At 51.6% G+C, this 15,721-nt stretch overlaps 1 protein-coding gene across 2 annotated transcripts; it reads right to left on the reverse strand.

The window, feature by feature from the left end:
• Positions 1-1,067: 1,067 nt before the first annotated feature.
• On the reverse strand, positions 1,068-15,613 carry FES (FES proto-oncogene, tyrosine kinase). 2 transcript variants are annotated; one of them, XM_079952961.1, is made up of 19 exons: positions 14,505-15,613; positions 13,650-13,892; positions 13,294-13,467; positions 12,986-13,082; positions 11,599-11,782; positions 10,480-10,617; positions 10,263-10,388; positions 8,491-8,613; positions 8,172-8,358; positions 7,398-7,481; positions 6,969-7,178; positions 5,868-5,990; positions 5,701-5,754; positions 5,066-5,184; positions 4,348-4,442; positions 3,623-3,746; positions 3,049-3,206; positions 2,204-2,326; positions 1,068-1,810 (listed from the first exon to the last, which is right to left on the reverse strand). In XM_079952961.1, exons 1-19 carry the CDS (start codon positions 14,595-14,597, stop codon positions 1,668-1,670), a joined length of 2,598 nt encoding a protein of 865 aa, XP_079809087.1. In that variant the 5' UTR covers positions 14,598-15,613; the 3' UTR covers positions 1,068-1,667. The 2 variants fall into 2 exon arrangements, with proteins under 2 accessions (XP_079809087.1, XP_079809086.1); XM_079952960.1 differs by having other exon boundaries at positions 1,068-2,326.
• Between the last annotated feature and the right edge of the window lie 108 nt (positions 15,614-15,721).

Genomic DNA, 15,721 nt, shown 5'->3' on the forward strand with positions numbered 1-15,721 from the left:
TACATACGCTTCAGGTTACAGACTCCGCTAACCCAGAAATAATACCTCGGGTTAAGAACTTTGCTTCAGGATGAGAACAGAAATCATGTGATGGCGGTGCGGCAGCAGCGGGAGGCCCCATTAGCTGAAGTGGTGCTTCAGGTTAAGAACAGTTTCAGGTTAAGAACGGACCTCTGGAACGAATTAAGTACGTAACCAGAGGCACCACTGTACTTTATATCCATTGCAGCAAGGGATCCCCTGATCAAGGGTGGGAGGAGCATCTCTCCCCCTATATGCACCGGTGGCAATTAAAACCCCTCTCCCTCAATATTTGGGACTGTCCAGTCAGCCACAGAACGTTATTTGGATCCCAGAAGCAGCCTGCTATTCCACTTCTGCCTTAAATTAAAACGGCTGAGGTCAGGTGCTGCTCAGTCATCCATGCCTTCTGAAGGCAGAAGAGCATCAGTGCTGTGCTGTAGTTGCCATTTTCTGCCCCTTTTTGAGGCATTCTCACTAAATTCCCAATAATAGCAGCAACAAATATTATTGCACACTAAAATAGTGTTTGCTGCTGCTACTAATTATAGCATTATAGTAGTAGCAGTAGTAGTAAATGCCATCTCCAGCAATTTGCTCCTCATCCTCCTTCTTCAGCCTCCCACCCTGTTACTTTATATCACGGCTTCTTTCTCCTCATGGGGAAAATATGTAAAACGCATAAATCTAAATCAAATAAGTGTTGGAAATATAAAGAGAAAGAAGGTTCTTTTTATAATATATGGTGGTCTTGTAGTAAGGTTAAAGCCTACTGGGAAATGATATATAATGAATTGAAAAGGATGTTTAAAATAACATTTGTAAAAAAACACACCCAGAAGCTTTTCTTTGGGGAATTATAGGGACAGAACTACCTAAACTGTATAAAAACTTATTCATGTATGCTACTACAGTGGCAAGAATGTTACTTGCCCCAAAATGGAACTAAATAGAAGTCCCAACAAAGGAAGAATGGATATAAAAACATATGGAATATGCAAAAATGGCAAAACGTACCAGAAAAGTAAGAAATCAAGATAACAAACTTTTTATAAAAGAATAGAAATGGTTTATTGGATATTTATAGATAAATTGTAAACAGATCAAAACATTAAAGTAGATGAATAAATGAACAAATTAAGTTAATTTGGATATGCAGAAGATATTAAAAATACATTTAAGGAACCGCAGAAAGAGGGGGAAGGAAGTCAAGTTTTAAAATGTTAAAATGACTGTAAAATTATTGAAATGTATAAACCTGAAAATCAATTTTTTTTATTAGAAAAAATCATCCCCAAAATATAATTATGTACTAATTTATCTGATTGTCCTTGCATCTTCCTGCCACACTTGCCAACCTCTCCTGCCACACCAGTATGGCACACCACACACCTTGAGAACCACTGGGGTGAACCACTGGGGTAAACGGTCTACTGGCCACGATGCAGCTGAGACCATTTGGCTGACTTTGGATGGAAGACTTGCTGGAGGGGGCAGGCAAGGTATTCATGGCCAGAAAGGGGTGCCAAGAGCAAAGGTTTTGCGTGAAGGTTGCAGGTTCGGCAGAAGGTCAAGTGGATGCAGCCATGGTGCAGGAGATGGTCGCCACCCCTGCTGCCACCCAGTGGGTTCTGGAGCTAGTTCTCTCACCGCTGCTTCTTCAGAATGACAACCAGCTCTTGGTGGATGGTGCTGAAGCTCGGCCGGTTCTGTGGCTCATATTCCCAGCACTTCTGCATGAGCTGGTACACCACCTCAGGGCACAAGTCTGGGATGCTCAGGCGCATTCCTGGGATTGGAAAAGACACAGCCAGGTCACAGGAGGATGGAGCTGACAGGGGAACTAATAATGTGTTTTGGTTGCAATTTCCTGGGACTCCCAATGTGTGGATTAAGGACAGGCCAAAAGTTTTTCCATTAACATTTCTGTGCATTGGTACTTTCCCCCATTCTTGCTCACCTTCAAAGAGCAAACTTTTGAGAGGCAGGAGAGGCACAATGCACACCTCCTTCCGTTTTATTAAAAAATACTTGCCACTCATCTTCCTTGGTGCCCGTCCATAGCATGGCTTCAGTGAGTGCCAAGAGAAGAAGGGGGCTGGTAGAAACCCAGACCCTCCAAGGAGACCAAAGACACAGCTTCCCCCCACCTCCCACCTAGCCCACCCTGCTAGGCTTTCACCCTTCTCCACAGCCTCGCGGGTCTGATGGTTGGTCATGTTGGGGTACGGTGTGGCTCCCAGACTGAAGGCTTCCCAGAGCAAGATCCCAAAGCTCCAGACATCACTCTCTGAGGAGTACCGGCCTGAGGAAGGAGGAAGAGAGAGCAGGAATGAGAGGTGGCTTCTCCTAGATCACTGATGGTCAGACTTGGCCCTCCAGCTGTTTTGGGACTACAACTCCCATCATCCCTGTTTACATTCCAGAGATTCCATACTGTTGGAAGTCTCACGGGAGACGGGAGACGGATGTGACGTTACTGGTTTCCTGTTCCTTTGTTGTTCAGTTGCTCTCTGCTCTCACAGAGAGATGATGTATTTTTTTCTGTCTGCGTAGCTAGAAAATAAAGCATAGTGATGTAGCCATAAATCTCATCACTTCCGCGTGCTGCTTTGATTCTCTGCTGAATGGGAATGTGCCTGGAGCCTCATCAAAGGCTCAGGTCATTAATCACGTCGGAGGGCGATTCCAGAAGATGAGCTTTATCAGCTCGGTCGAACGGAGATTCTGACAATCCCTAGCTAGCAGGACCAGTGCTCAGGGATGATGGGAATTGTGGTCTCAAAGCAGCTGGAGGGCCAAGTTTGCCCATCACTGTCCTAGATTCATGGTCCCAGGCTGGGGTCTCACGAACCCATACCTGCCTCTGGCAAGCTACACATCTGTAGCTAGGAGCTGATATGATCCAAAAGCTCATTAGGGCATCCCTATACCAGTTTGGAGAATAAGGGGCCCTACCCGCTGCCTGCCAGCCAGGCTGGAGGGTACTACTAAAGCAGGTGGGCCTGGAGCCACAGCTGTGGGTACCGTGACTGAGTGCCTCTGGGGCTGTCCACTTCACAGGGATCTGTTTCATGCCACCAGTGGAGGCGTAAATGCCGTCCTCCTGCTCCCGCGACATCCCAAAGTCACTGATCTTCAGGGCGTTCTTCTCTGTCACGAGACAGTTCCGGGCTGCCAGGTCCCTGCAAGGGGTAGCAGATCCAAATGTCTGACTGGTGCCGAAGACTTCGGGGAGGGGGGCAGTTTCCCAGAAACCAATGCCTGGAACTTAACTCCCAGCTCTTTCCCGCTACCTAGGCAAGAGACTCCCGGCTCCAGCCCCAACATCACTTGATGGGTTTTGTACATGTAAACTAGGCTGTGCACATTGCAGCAGATTTGCAGGCAGCTCATTCCCTCCTTGCTCAAAGGTGGGAAAAGGCCACAGGTGGGAACTCTGCCTCCTTCCCCAGGGAAAAAGCCTCTCCACCTGCCTGCTCCAGCCTTCAGGTTTGAAAGTGCCACCAACCCCACAGCACAGTCTCTGCCAAAGCAGAGAAGGAAGGAAGGGAGGAAGGAAGGAAACCCTTTTTGCACAGACAGGGGCAGGGGTACTCACCGGTGGATGCAGTGCTTGCTGGCGAGGTACTCCATGCCTGCTGCCGCATTCTCCATCATCTTGAGCAGATCTTTGACTCTGAGCTGAGCTCCCTCATTCCGCAGGAAAGACAAGAAGTCACCCCCTGTGAGATGAGAGAGGGAAGCTGGGCTGGGAGCCAGCTGGCCAGTGTCACACCAGGGAAGCTGGGAGCCATGGCAGGATAGGAAGCAGAGGCTCTGGAGCTCAGCCTGAGAGCTCCTGGTTGAGATCCCCTCCTGAACAAACCATCATGGGCAGGAAATGTTTCTGAATACCAGTTGCCGGAAACTGCAGGAGGAGGAGAGGGCTGTGACCCTCAAGTCCTGCTTGTGGGCTTCCTATCAGCATCTGGGTGGCCATAGTGAGAACAGGATGCCAAACTAAATGGGCCACTGGACTTATCCAGCAGCCAAGCTCTGCTGAAGTCAGCAGGGAGAGAAGTAGGGCACCTGGAGCTTTGTGAATAAATGCCACTAGATTTCAAGGCAACACAGAGTGCCTGTTCTCAAGAGGCCTCTGCATAACCAGGAAGCTTGCATATACCGGTATCTCGTAATGGCAAATGTAATGGGCAGATGTTTCTCTTTCCACCAGCTGCAATGCATAAATCTTCCACCCAGGAAACAGACACACCCTATATACTGCTGGGGGAGTTTAAACAGAAAGCCTGAAGGCTATGGAAAGCCATGAAATGCTGGGCTTACCCTGAACTAGCTCCATGACAATGTAAATAGGGTGCTTCTGGGTGCAGACACCAATGAGCCGGACAATATTTGGGTGGTTGTATTGCTTGAGGATCCTGCAAGGGGAGTGAGAGGAGACACAATGAAGGGAGGAAACGCCAAGTGCCAGCCAGGTAAGGGATTCCAAGGGGCGTCCCCAGCAGCTCACATGTCCTTGCTACCCTACCCCCAGTACAAAGATGCTAATGGCAGGGGCAGGGTGGGCAATGCTGCGACTCTGTGGCAAGGCAGCAGCACTGGGAGGGCGCAGTGGTCTTGACGCTCCCCCAGACAGGCAGGTCATGAGATTCAGCAGATAAAGGGGGGTCAGGGCAAAATGATCAGTCCCCACCATCTCTGCAAGACTGGAATCTCTGCCACTTTTCTCAAGGAAGGTGGGATGTCTGCCTTTAAAAGGCTCCGTTCAAAGAAACCATGGGAGTGAGGACCATGGAATCTCCCACCAGCACCACTCAGCTTGGATTAGGACACCTGCCCTGCATGCAGATGGCCCCCTGGAGAGCTGCTGCCAGCACTGAGCCAGGTGGACTCAGGAAGAGGCAGCTTCCTACATTTGTTCCAAAGAGTTGGGAGGGAAGATCCTGCCCCCACAACATGCCCCAGAGTGAGTGTCCTGCTCAGACTCAGGAGGAGCCTAGCAATGTAGTCCCAGTTGCCCAGGAGTTTGCTCCCTACACACCTGGCCTCTTGCAGGAATCGGGCCTTGAGCTCTGGCGGGAGAGTTTCACGGCAGGACTTCACAGCCACCGGGGTGTTGTCACAGCGGAGGCGCCCACTGAACACCTCTCCAAAGTTGCCCTGGAGAAAGAAGACAGATGGCACCACTTTCTCTCCCTGCCCTTTTGCCCACAGAAACAGATTGCAAAATCTAGTCCAGGGAAGAGACTCCATCCCCTGCTGCTTCCTGGGTGTGCAGCCAGCAGGGTCCAGTGCTTCTGAATCCGGTTTGCACACCAAACCTATGCAACTGCGTGTCTCCAGGGACCACAGAAGAAAGTGTCCTTGTGGTGGTGGTGAGCCAGCCAAGGCATGGCTCTAAGGGTGAGTCGGTTTGGACTGCTTCCCTTCAGCAAACAGGGCAGCAGGGAGGCTTGCCCCCGGCCCCTGGCCAGGCCTCCAGAAGGCAGGCTGCTGCTCTGCCTCTCTTACCTGGATTATTCCCATTTAACAAAAGGAAGGCTGAGGGGGAGAGGCAGTCAGCTGCTCCACAGCGCACAGCTTTTGTCAAGAGTCCAACAGTGGGACTCCTGAAGGTGTGGTGCCTAACCAGAGCATGCCTTCCACCGCCACCACCATTGCCAGGGAGTCACTCACCTGCCCGATGCGTTCCCCAAGCAGCATGTCCTCATGGTCTAACACCCACTTGTCCTGCAGCAAGAGCAGCCACTCAGTCACAGGTCAGGGAACTCTGCAACCCCAACCCTCCCTTCCTTAGCTTGGCCCAATCTAGTGGCAGCAGAGGGTGAGGCAGAGAGCAGTACCTTGATGATGGGCTTTCCCAAGACAACACCACTCTTTTTGGTGATGGGCTGTTTGGTCTTCAGGAAATGGTCAATCAGCAGCGGAATGGTGGGAAAAGCTTCGCCCTCCAAGCGATACATGTTCTAAGGGGAAATCCCACAAAGAGCAGCCGTCTTAGTTCTGGCACAGTCCTAAGACAAACACCACTGCTCTGGCATCTCCAATGCAATCTTTTAATATGGCAGCACTTAAACTCTGAAACTCCCTGCCTATTGACATCAGATAGTACTTTAGCACCTACTAAAAGCATTTTTGTTTAGACAAGCCTATCCAGTTATGTAGAATGCTGAATGTTAATGTATGTTTTAATTTGTTTTTAGTTTATGGCTGATTTTACCTTTTTAATATTAATTGTTTTTACCAATAACTTTGTTTTATTGTGCTTGTAAACCATTTTGAGGGGTGTATACAATCAAGCGGTGTATACATTTTATGAAATAAAAATAAATTGATAAATCTCCACTGTGCTAAAAGCTACCACAGGCAAGAGGAGACTTAATTTCTTCCTGTTCATTCACATTCATTGTTCAGTTGCGATGTTGTTGTTTTTAAGTGAAAAGTTGATAAGCAATTGCTCTAGCGGCAGAGAGGAAACCAGCAGTTACAGTCTCATTCTACAGGAAACAGCTGGCAGAAACTAATTATAGGAATGTCTTGGTTGGGCAAGTGAACAAGAAGGAATTAATTAAAGGGGCACAAGATGAGAAGTAGAAACCACTAAAAATGAAAAGGCCAGGAAGGAAGCTATTAATTAAAAGGCCAGTGGCCTGGAGAAAGCCCAGAGTTTTCTTTTAAAATCCCACAAATTGAGTGTAAAAAAAGATTAGAGTACAAGCCCAAAAACATAGGAATGTTTTGGGGTGGTCACAGTATCATCTGGGTTCTCTACAAAAATTGACTGAAGAAAGGATTGTGATTCCAGGTGGACGTATTAGCAAGGGCGCCACGTAACCAGAGCCACAACTGTAGTGGCTACATTTGGGCTAGAATGGCTGCCTGCCTGCTTCTTTCTCTCCTCTGCCCACTTCACCCAGCACCACCATCCCATTTACAACACTCACATCAGCAGATTGGAGGATGAAATGCCGAGGCTGAGCATCCCACAAGACTGAGAGGACGTACTCCTGCTTGCCTTGGCTCTCGCGCACCAGGAAGTCTCCGCTGGCCTGCAGCAGCCTCTGCACCTCCATGCGGGGGATGGCGCCGTGGTACCAGGCTTGCTGGCCCAGGGGCTTCTGCACCTCAGGCAGGAGGGGCACTGGGGGCGGCAGCTGCGGATGGAGAGAGGGGGAATGGGCACAGCCAGCTCCCTTTCTAGCAGAGAAGGCCAGGAAGGAAGAGCGTATGGAGGAACATCTCCTCGTGCGTTGCCTCCACCCACCCCACTCCTCCCAGTTGCTCCCAGCACATCCTTGGCAGTGCTGATTCAGAAAGCAGGGCAGAGAAGGGACACAAGTGGGTGGGTGGATCAGTGGGTGGGAGGCACTCACTGTGAGACGTGGTCGGAAGATGCCCGAGAAGTGCTGCTTCAGGACCTCCAAGGCCGGGATCCGACCCCCATCACGCTCCGCCTCCTGTCCAAGAAGGAAGGCACAGAGTGAGTGTCAAGGTCAGGGTGGACAGCTGCGCACTGGCTCAACCAAGCTAGAGACAGTGTGGCATAGTGGTTAGAGCATCGGGCTAGGACCTGGGAGGCCAGAGTTCAGACCCCCTCTCTCCTTGGGTGGGTGGCCAGTCACTGCACCTCAGCTTAACCTACCTCACAGGGTTGTTATGAAGATAAAATGGGAACGGGGAGAAAACACATGCCACCTTTAGCTCCTTGGAAGAAAGGTGGGATAAAAGTCAAACGTTTGCCAGGTTTGCCCACCCCAAAGGCCAAAGAGCCAGGAGCATAACTAGCTGCTCTGGCACCCAGAGCGGTGGGGGCAGGGCGATCCGTGCATGGGGGTGCTGCAAGGGGTGGGGCAGCGATCTGCCCACGGGGGAGGCGCGGCAAGCTGCCCACAGAGTCCACCTGGCAGATGCAAGCCCTACGCTGCCATTTTGGGCAGTGCGGGGCCCCGAGCCACCACATCACTCCTAGGAGAAACGTGTGGCTCAGGCGCGCTGTAAGTGCCAACTCCTGCGGTGTGCCATTTTGTCACCCCCCTCAAGGATGACACCTGGGGCAGACCGCACCTCCGCACCCCTGCTTCCTATGCCCCTGCAAGGAGCTTGCCCCATGGACTTGCAGTGATTGCACCCACAGTGGCTCCACGCACCCCAGACGACACTGATTGATTGTCCTCCTGCAGGGCTGGAGCAGGCGGAGGCTCACAGGTTCCCAGCTTGTCCAGCCTGTGCCACAGCAAATCCCGCTGTGCTTGAATCTTGTCCTGCATGCCCTGGGCCAGGTGGCTTTGGTGCTGGGCTTCATGCAAGGCCTGGCGCTTTCCCAGGAGCAGGATCCTGCAGGAAAGAAAAGTGGGGAGGGAGAAACGCCCATGCCCAGTGGAGCAGTTGAAGCTGGTAGGGCACAGCAGAGCTCCTGCCAGCCCCTTCCCTCGGTGCCCAAGGCCTTGGCCTCACACCCAGCCTCACCGTTCTCCAGGGCTCACAGCTGCCTCTTCCTTCTGGATTTCAGCCTTTAGAATCTGGGTGCGCTGCTGGTGACCTCGGGTGCTCTCTGTGGCGTTGGCCAGCTCCTCCTCCAGCGAGGTGAGGCTGCAATGGGAGAGAGGCATGGAGGCTTCAGCTAGCCCAGGAACCAATGGCGCACAGGGTTCTGCCTGGCTGCAACTCGCCTCCAGGACATAGAAAAATCTACATTGGCTTGAAAGATCTACATTGGCTCCCAGTACGTTTCTGAGCACAATTCAAAGTGTTGGTGCTGACCTTTAAAGTCCTAAATGGCCTCAGTCCAGCATACCTGAAGGAGCACCTCCACCCCCATTGTTCTGCCCGGACACTGAGGTTCAGCACCAAGGGCCTTCTGGGGTTCCCTCACTGCGAGAAGCCAAGTTAAAGGGAACCAGGCAGAGGGCCTTCTTGGTAGTGGCACCCGCCCGGTGGAATGCCCTCCCACCAGCTGTCAAAGAGAAGAACAACTACCAGACCTTTAAAAGACATCTGAAGGCAGCCCTCTTTAGGGAAGCTTTTAATGTTTAACAGACCACTGTATTTCAATACTTTGTTGGAAGCCACCCAGGGTGGCTGGGGAAACCCAGCCAGTTGGGCGGGGTATAAATAATAAATTATTATTATTATTATTATTATTATTATTATTATTATTATTATTACCATAGAATGGTAGGTGGGAAGGGACCACGAGGTTCAACCCCCTGAAAGGCAGGAATCTTTTGCCCAACATGGGGCTTGAACTTGCAACCCTGAGATTAAAAGTCTTGCACTCTGCCGGCTGAGCTATCCCAGCTGATTCTTAGCAGAACATCTCTGTCTTCTGGGCTCCCAGCAAGGCAAGAGAAACACCCAGAGCACAGAAAAGAAGGAGGCTGGCTGAGCCAGAGCTCCATCTTTGCCCCATCTGCCCAAATCATTAGCCTCTGCTCTGTGCTCCATGAGGCTGGAGTGGATCTCCCCAGAGATGGATCTCCTGCACCCTTTTTGACAGGAGAAAGGGAAGGAAAATTTCTACAGGCACAGCTACTCCCCCCCTGGCACTGCAGCGGTGGGGGATGCTGCCCTTGCTCTCAGTAGTTAGGACTGAGCCTGCAAAAACCCACCCTTACTCTCTCAACCAGTATTGGAAACTCAGATATGTAAGCTATTCACCAAGTGGCACCTTAAAACTAGGTTGGACTAAATGACCCTTGTGTTCCCTTCTATGCCCTCAACTCAGGGCCAGATTTAGGTTTGATGAGGCCCTAAGCTACTGAAGGTAATGACGCCCTTTATATGTCCAGCTGTCCTTTGTCAACAACAAACTGTCACTGTTTTTTGTGTTGAATAAATGTTATATGGTAATTTATGGACCTAATAGGTATCTAAAGCCATTTTATTTGTTTTTTATCTTATATTTTGGAAATGTACATCTGGGTTCCCCCCCTTAAAATATTTTTTTGGGGCCCAAGAGAGTAGGGCCCTAAGCTATAGCTTGTTCAGCTTATAAGTAAATCTGGCACTGCCTCAACTACATTGCTTGACTACAGCTTACTCTTACAGCAATTCACTTATCCCAGTATGCAAGAAGGAGAAACACACACAGCGGAAATGGAATTAACTATGGGCTAAGGCAGAGGTTTATAAACTGTGGTTGCCAACCTGGTGCCCAGAAATCTCCACAAAGTCACAACTGGAACCTGTCCCAGTAGCAAAACGCGCCTGGCTAATTTCTAACACTGCCCCCAACGCACGTGTGCTGCATGCTTTCCAGTGTCAGCTCATTCAGCTGGAGCTCCCCGGCTTTCAGGCCCTCTGTCTCCATCTCCTCCAGCAGGCTCGTGTCAAAGGTCACCACAGCAGGGGCCTCGTTCCCACACCTGGAGAGAGACAGACCAGAGGAAGGTGGCAGAGGCTGCTGGCTGGGAAATCCAGCCCCCAGAATCTCAGAGGAAGAACAGCAGGGGCTACCTGCACTGGGGATGAAAGCCTTCGTATTCCACGTCTGGGCGGAGGCGCTCAATGGCTCTGCCCATGGCTTGGTGCACCATCACCATCTCCTCCTGCACCAGGCTGGTGATGCTTGCGTACTCCTGGAGGGTCCCCTTCCTGCCAGCACAGAAACAGGAAACTGCTGGTGGAAAAACTGAGCTGCTGGGCCTAATTCAAGGTGCTAGTTCTAGTACACAAAGCCTGAAATGACTTGGGACCTGAGTACCCAAAGGCACAGTCCCTCCAATAGCAACCATCTCAGGTTCTGTTAGTAACGCCACTGGGGCTGTTTCGCTGCCCTTGAGCCATGACAGGGCCTTCTTGGTGGCAGGTCCACATTTGTAGGATGCCCTCCCTGGCGGGGTGTATTTCCTTCTCTCCTGATTGTTTTAAACTGTTTTTAATATTGTTTAAAAACAACAGCGGTGGGAACATACAATGAAGTGTTGATGAGAAATCAAATCATCATCATTATTGTTCAGGGGTTGGGCTAGATTTGCAGGATTTGCAAGGGGGTTGGACTAGATGACCCTCCGGGATCCCTTCCAACTCTACAATTCTATGATTCTAAAAGCATTCCTGTTCATCCATGCCTTTGATGGCTGAAATGTACTGTTCTTGGCAATCTTGAGAACATCAGCTGTGAGGGCACGGGACTGTTTTAAAGGTAAAGGGACCCCTGACCTTTAGGTCCAGTCGTGACCGACTCTGGGGTTGCGGTGCTCATCTTGCTTTATTGGCCGAGGGAGCTGGTGCACAGCTTCTGGGTCATGTGGCCAGCATGACTAAGTTGCTTCTGGCGAACCAGAGCAGTGCGTACGGAAATGCCGTTTACCTTCCCACCTATTTATCTACTTGCACTTTGACGTGCTTTTGAACTGCTAGGTTGGCAGGAGCAGGGACTGAGCAACGGGAGCTCACCCCGTCGATCAGCAAGTCCTAGGCTCTGTGGTTTAACCCACAGCGCCACCCGCATCCTTATAGACTGTTTTACATGGAGTCAAATGTGCTACTATGGTTGGTGCTGCTGGGCTCCTTTTCTCAAGGTCCCTGGCCTTCTCCATCTCACCCCCCCAGCCCTTCTGGAGCCCCTCTTACGTGATGTGGGCCATTTCCTGGTGCAGGCTGTGCAAGGACTGGAGCACCCCAGGCAGGGTGTGCTGGTAGTGGTGGTTGTGCTGCACCTCAGCCGCCTTCAGGGCCAGCACATACTGGTTGTGCAGGGAGTAGAGCTTCCACAGGCTCCGGACATATCTGTCCTTGGCCTTCTCTCGGTCCTTCTCTGCAGGGAGAGCGCAAAAGCATAGGAGGGTCAGGAGTGCCAATGCAGTCGTGCACAGTAAGAGATTTTTGTCCCATGGCTGACACGGCTAAGATGCCTGGGGCTGGCAACTAGGTGTCATGGCACAGGCTATAGCCTGTCCCAAGAGACAGAAGGGAGGGAGGGAAACAACCCTGCCACTCAAACCACCCCCTCCTTATGATTAACTTCACCACTGCCACCAAGCATAGCTGTCAACTTTTCCCTTTTTTAAAGGGGAATCCTATTCGGAATAAGGGAATTTCCCTTTAAAAAAGGGAAACGTTGACAGCTATGAACCAAGTAGATCTCTCCATTTTTATCGTGCAGTTTCCACTAGGCAGTCCTTCAGCCTTCTGGACTCTAACTGGCCTACCCCGCTCCCAATAATGGGTAGAGTAGTACAACACTTAGATGAATGGGATGAATGACAAGACTAAGATTGGGGGGGGGGGACCAAAATAAATAAATAAACCACTTACTTAAGTAAGGCAACAAGTTTAGCTAAACTTAGATTGGCTTGTTACTTTACTAAAACCTTTACAGTTTGGGTGGTTACACAAATACAAATAAACAGATACAAGTGCATCCTGCTATGCTTATTCTAGACAGTTTCCCTAACCATGTCAGTATTTTATCAACTCTCATCCCTCGGTTAACCTTCTGGATCCTTTAATGGTCCACTCCCGGCTCCTGCATCCTGAAGCTCTTGAAGGTTCTGACTCCACTGCTCTTTCCTTCTTTAGTTCTGCAACTTATTTTCCCGGTCAGCTTGCATACAATATTTTCACTCCCCATCCCAACCTTTTAGCCAATCAGGTGGAGAGTGGACTCCTGGTTACATTTGTGTTTCCCCTTAATTGCCAGGCTCCTAGACTTTCACACACAAACACACACGGAGAAACAGGACACCCTGAGCAAAACTTCCGTCCAGACTATTGAAATACCAGCTATTTCATAACTATTTCGAGTTTTTTCAGGCTATGTGAATGGGCAAGTATTTGGAAGCTGCCTTTTAGGCCAAAAGCTGCGTTCAGAGGATGCTGCATTCATCTGAATACCCTTGGCTGGAGGGAGGATGGGAGGAAGATGCTCTTGGGGATTTTCCTGAACAGGGCACTGGCCGAGGCAGGTCTTTGGGCTGACCCAGTTGGGCTCTGTGGGGGGGTCTCCAGCCACACCCACCTTTGCTGGCCTCCTGGTATTTGCGCTTGGCCTGAGCACTCTCCCGGACATGGCTGCGGTACTGTGCCTTCAGGCGCTCAGGCTCCTGCTGGGTGGTCTGGAAGAGCCAAGGAAGAAAGGGGGCTTAGAGGTCTCCATACAGAAAGGGTTTGCAGTTGCGGGCTTCCTGCGGAGGGATGGACTAGACGTCCTTTGGGGTCTGAGTCAGATTCCAGCCACATGCCCCACCGCAAGTGCCCACCAGGGGCCGCTGCTGCGCAGCCCGGACGGGACGGGCGGCGGGCGCGAGGGTTGGTGGGCTGCCGTACCCGGAGCAAGTCCTGGCTCATGTGCTGCCACTGCTCGCTGTAGCTCCGCCGCAGCTGCTGCTTGTCTCGAATGAGCTGGCCCAGCTTGTGCAGGGGCCCCGAGACCAGCGCCTCGGCGTGTCGCTGCAGGAGCTGGCTCAGGGCCTCCGTCTGTGTTACCAGCGACCACCAGCACTGCGGACAGAAAAGGACCAGGAAGGCAGATGGAGAGAGAGAGAAAGACGCAGAGAGGGAGAAGCTGCCCAGCCGCCCCCCTCCTAATGGAAAGGGGACGGGGAGCGTCCCCAGGTGAGGATGGAGGGAAGGGTCAAGGGGGCTCCGCGCCAGATTGGGGGGGGGGGGTCCTGGGAGCCTACCTGGGCGACCTGGCTGTTGCTAGGCTGGCCGCCGCTCTCCTGCTTGCCGGCCTGGCTGTGCATCTGGTGTAGGAGGGCGGCGTACTCTCGGTCGCTCTTGGCGCGCTGGCCCATCCACTTGCGGAGCCCCTCCAGCAGGCGCAGCTCAGCCTCCTGCAGCTGGAGCAGGGCGCTGTGGCCCTCGGGGCAACCCAGCGCGAGCTCAAAACCCATGGTCAAGCAGGCAGACCAGCAGCCTTCGCCCTGCAAGGAAGAGCCAGCGCCGTCAGCCTGCCCCGGACTCCCTGGCATGGTTTTCCTGAGAAGCGGCCGGGCCGCTGCAAGTTCCCTTTTGCGGCCGCAGCCTCGCGGCGCTCCCTAACGTAACACCCCAGCAGTTCCGGAAAGTGCCTGCGAAGAACCCAAGTCCCTACTCTGAGAAACTGGACTCAAGGCAGGTGCCGGTCCGGCTCGGGGGATACCGCCACCCACTCACCACCGTCAGATTTGGTATCCAAGAGCTCCCTTCCCCCAGTCGAGCAAGTTTTGCAACCTGTTCAGAGTTCATCTCCCTACCCCAATTTGCAAGAGGCTTCAGCCAGGCTAAACTGTGGTGTTGCAGTGACACCCAGCACTCAAGTGCGCCTGCTGTGCATTGGTGCCCTGGGCTGCTGAGGACCACCCAAACTCCCTCTCCTGTTTTGGAGTTTCTGTCTCCAGTTTCGAAGGCAACAGGAGTCTCCAAACATCACATTTTCTGTAGAAGGCCCCCCCCCCCAATGCTGGCTGGTGGTATATTAGGTAAGGGGGCTGGTTGGGGGTCAGTGGAGCCTTTCTTGTATCCCTGAGGAAGCTCCCTTCTGCCCTTGGACATACCTTGCCGGGGTGCTGTCTGAATCGGCACTTGACTCCTTCCTGGGCCGTGAGCACTAAAGAGGAACAGGAAGACTCCACAAAACCTCCAAGCATTGCAAGATCCCCCTTCCTGTCTCCTGCACTCTCTCTGTGGCTTCTACCCCCACCCAGGCACTTGTACGCAATACCTCCTTAAGGACCAAGAGGCTCCTTCAAATTAAACTGCTTTTTATCTAGTCCTGTCCTTGTGAGACAATTCATCAACTCAGCTCCACCAGGTGGCCTTCACAAGATCCCTGCAGGCAGGACACAAGTGTCATCACCTTCTCCAGCTGTTTGGTCCCAGTGCCTACTGCTATATTCAGAAGCAGGTGTGTGTGTGTGTGTGTGTGTGTGTGTCTGCTGGGCATCATAACTAGTGGCCACGGAGAGCCTTTGCCCCTAGCGATTTGCCTAACCCCCCTTTTAAAAATGGGAAGTTGGCAGCTGTGACTGTAGGTCACGGGAACAGATCCCAATTTCACTATTATGCTGTGTGAAAAAGTATTTCCGTTTGCGTGCCTTGAATCTTCCACCATTCAGTATCATTTTGGAATGCATTGGGGAAAGTTGCCCTTGTCCACTTTCTCTAAGACATGGGCAATTTTACAAACTTCTGTCGCTTTCCCCTCTTCCCTACACGCTTTACTCAATAAAAAAATTCGGTGTGGCGCGAGCAAATTTTTATTCTGAAAGTGCAGCTAAGAGGAAAAAAAGTTTGATAACCACTGGTTTAAACAAATGTCAAATCTCCAGGTAACGTAAATGATGCACATTTGACAGTGAAGCAGTTTTGTGAGCAGGCAGGGTCACTTGTGTGGCTTTAAAAGAGGATTAGACAGATTCATGAAGGAGAGGGATGTCGAAGACTATTGGCCATAATGGTTATGCTCTGTGCCTCCAGGTGGAGGCAGCAATGCTTCTGAATACCAGTTGCTGGAAGTCACAGGAGGGGAGGGGGCTCTTGGGCTCAACTTTTTATTGTGGGTTTCCCTTTGGGGCCTGATGCAGCTGACTTGGGTTCTTACATCTGGACTGGACTGTGTCTGGGCAATACGTTGGCCTCCTTGATTCTGCAGCAGACCCTGGCCAGGGAGACCCAAACCAATCAATATGGATCAGCCAGAGGTGACCTGTTAGCAGCCTGGGAGGTGTGAGGCGGGCCTGTGTCTGTGGCCAGGCACCTGCAACCCACCGAC

This window comes from Podarcis cretensis (genome assembly GCF_951804945.1).
Source record: "Podarcis cretensis genome assembly, chromosome: 14".
NCBI classification, from domain to species: Eukaryota; Metazoa; Chordata; class Lepidosauria; order Squamata; family Lacertidae; genus Podarcis; species Podarcis cretensis.

Bases quoted from the DNA above. Each gene is read 5' to 3' on its own strand.
- FES (XM_079952960.1), bottom strand. From the start codon at position 14,597: ATGCTTGGAGGTTTTGTGGAGTCTTCCTGTTCCTCTTTAGTGCTCACG. The intron at 13,893-14,504 runs GTATGTCCAAGG...TCTTCCTTGCAG, and splicing joins TCAGACAGCACCCCGGCAAG to GGCGAAGGCTGCTGGTCTGC. The intron at 13,083-13,293 runs GTACGGCAGCCC...TGGCTCTTCCAG, and splicing joins TGAGCCAGGACTTGCTCCGG to ACCACCCAGCAGGAGCCTGA.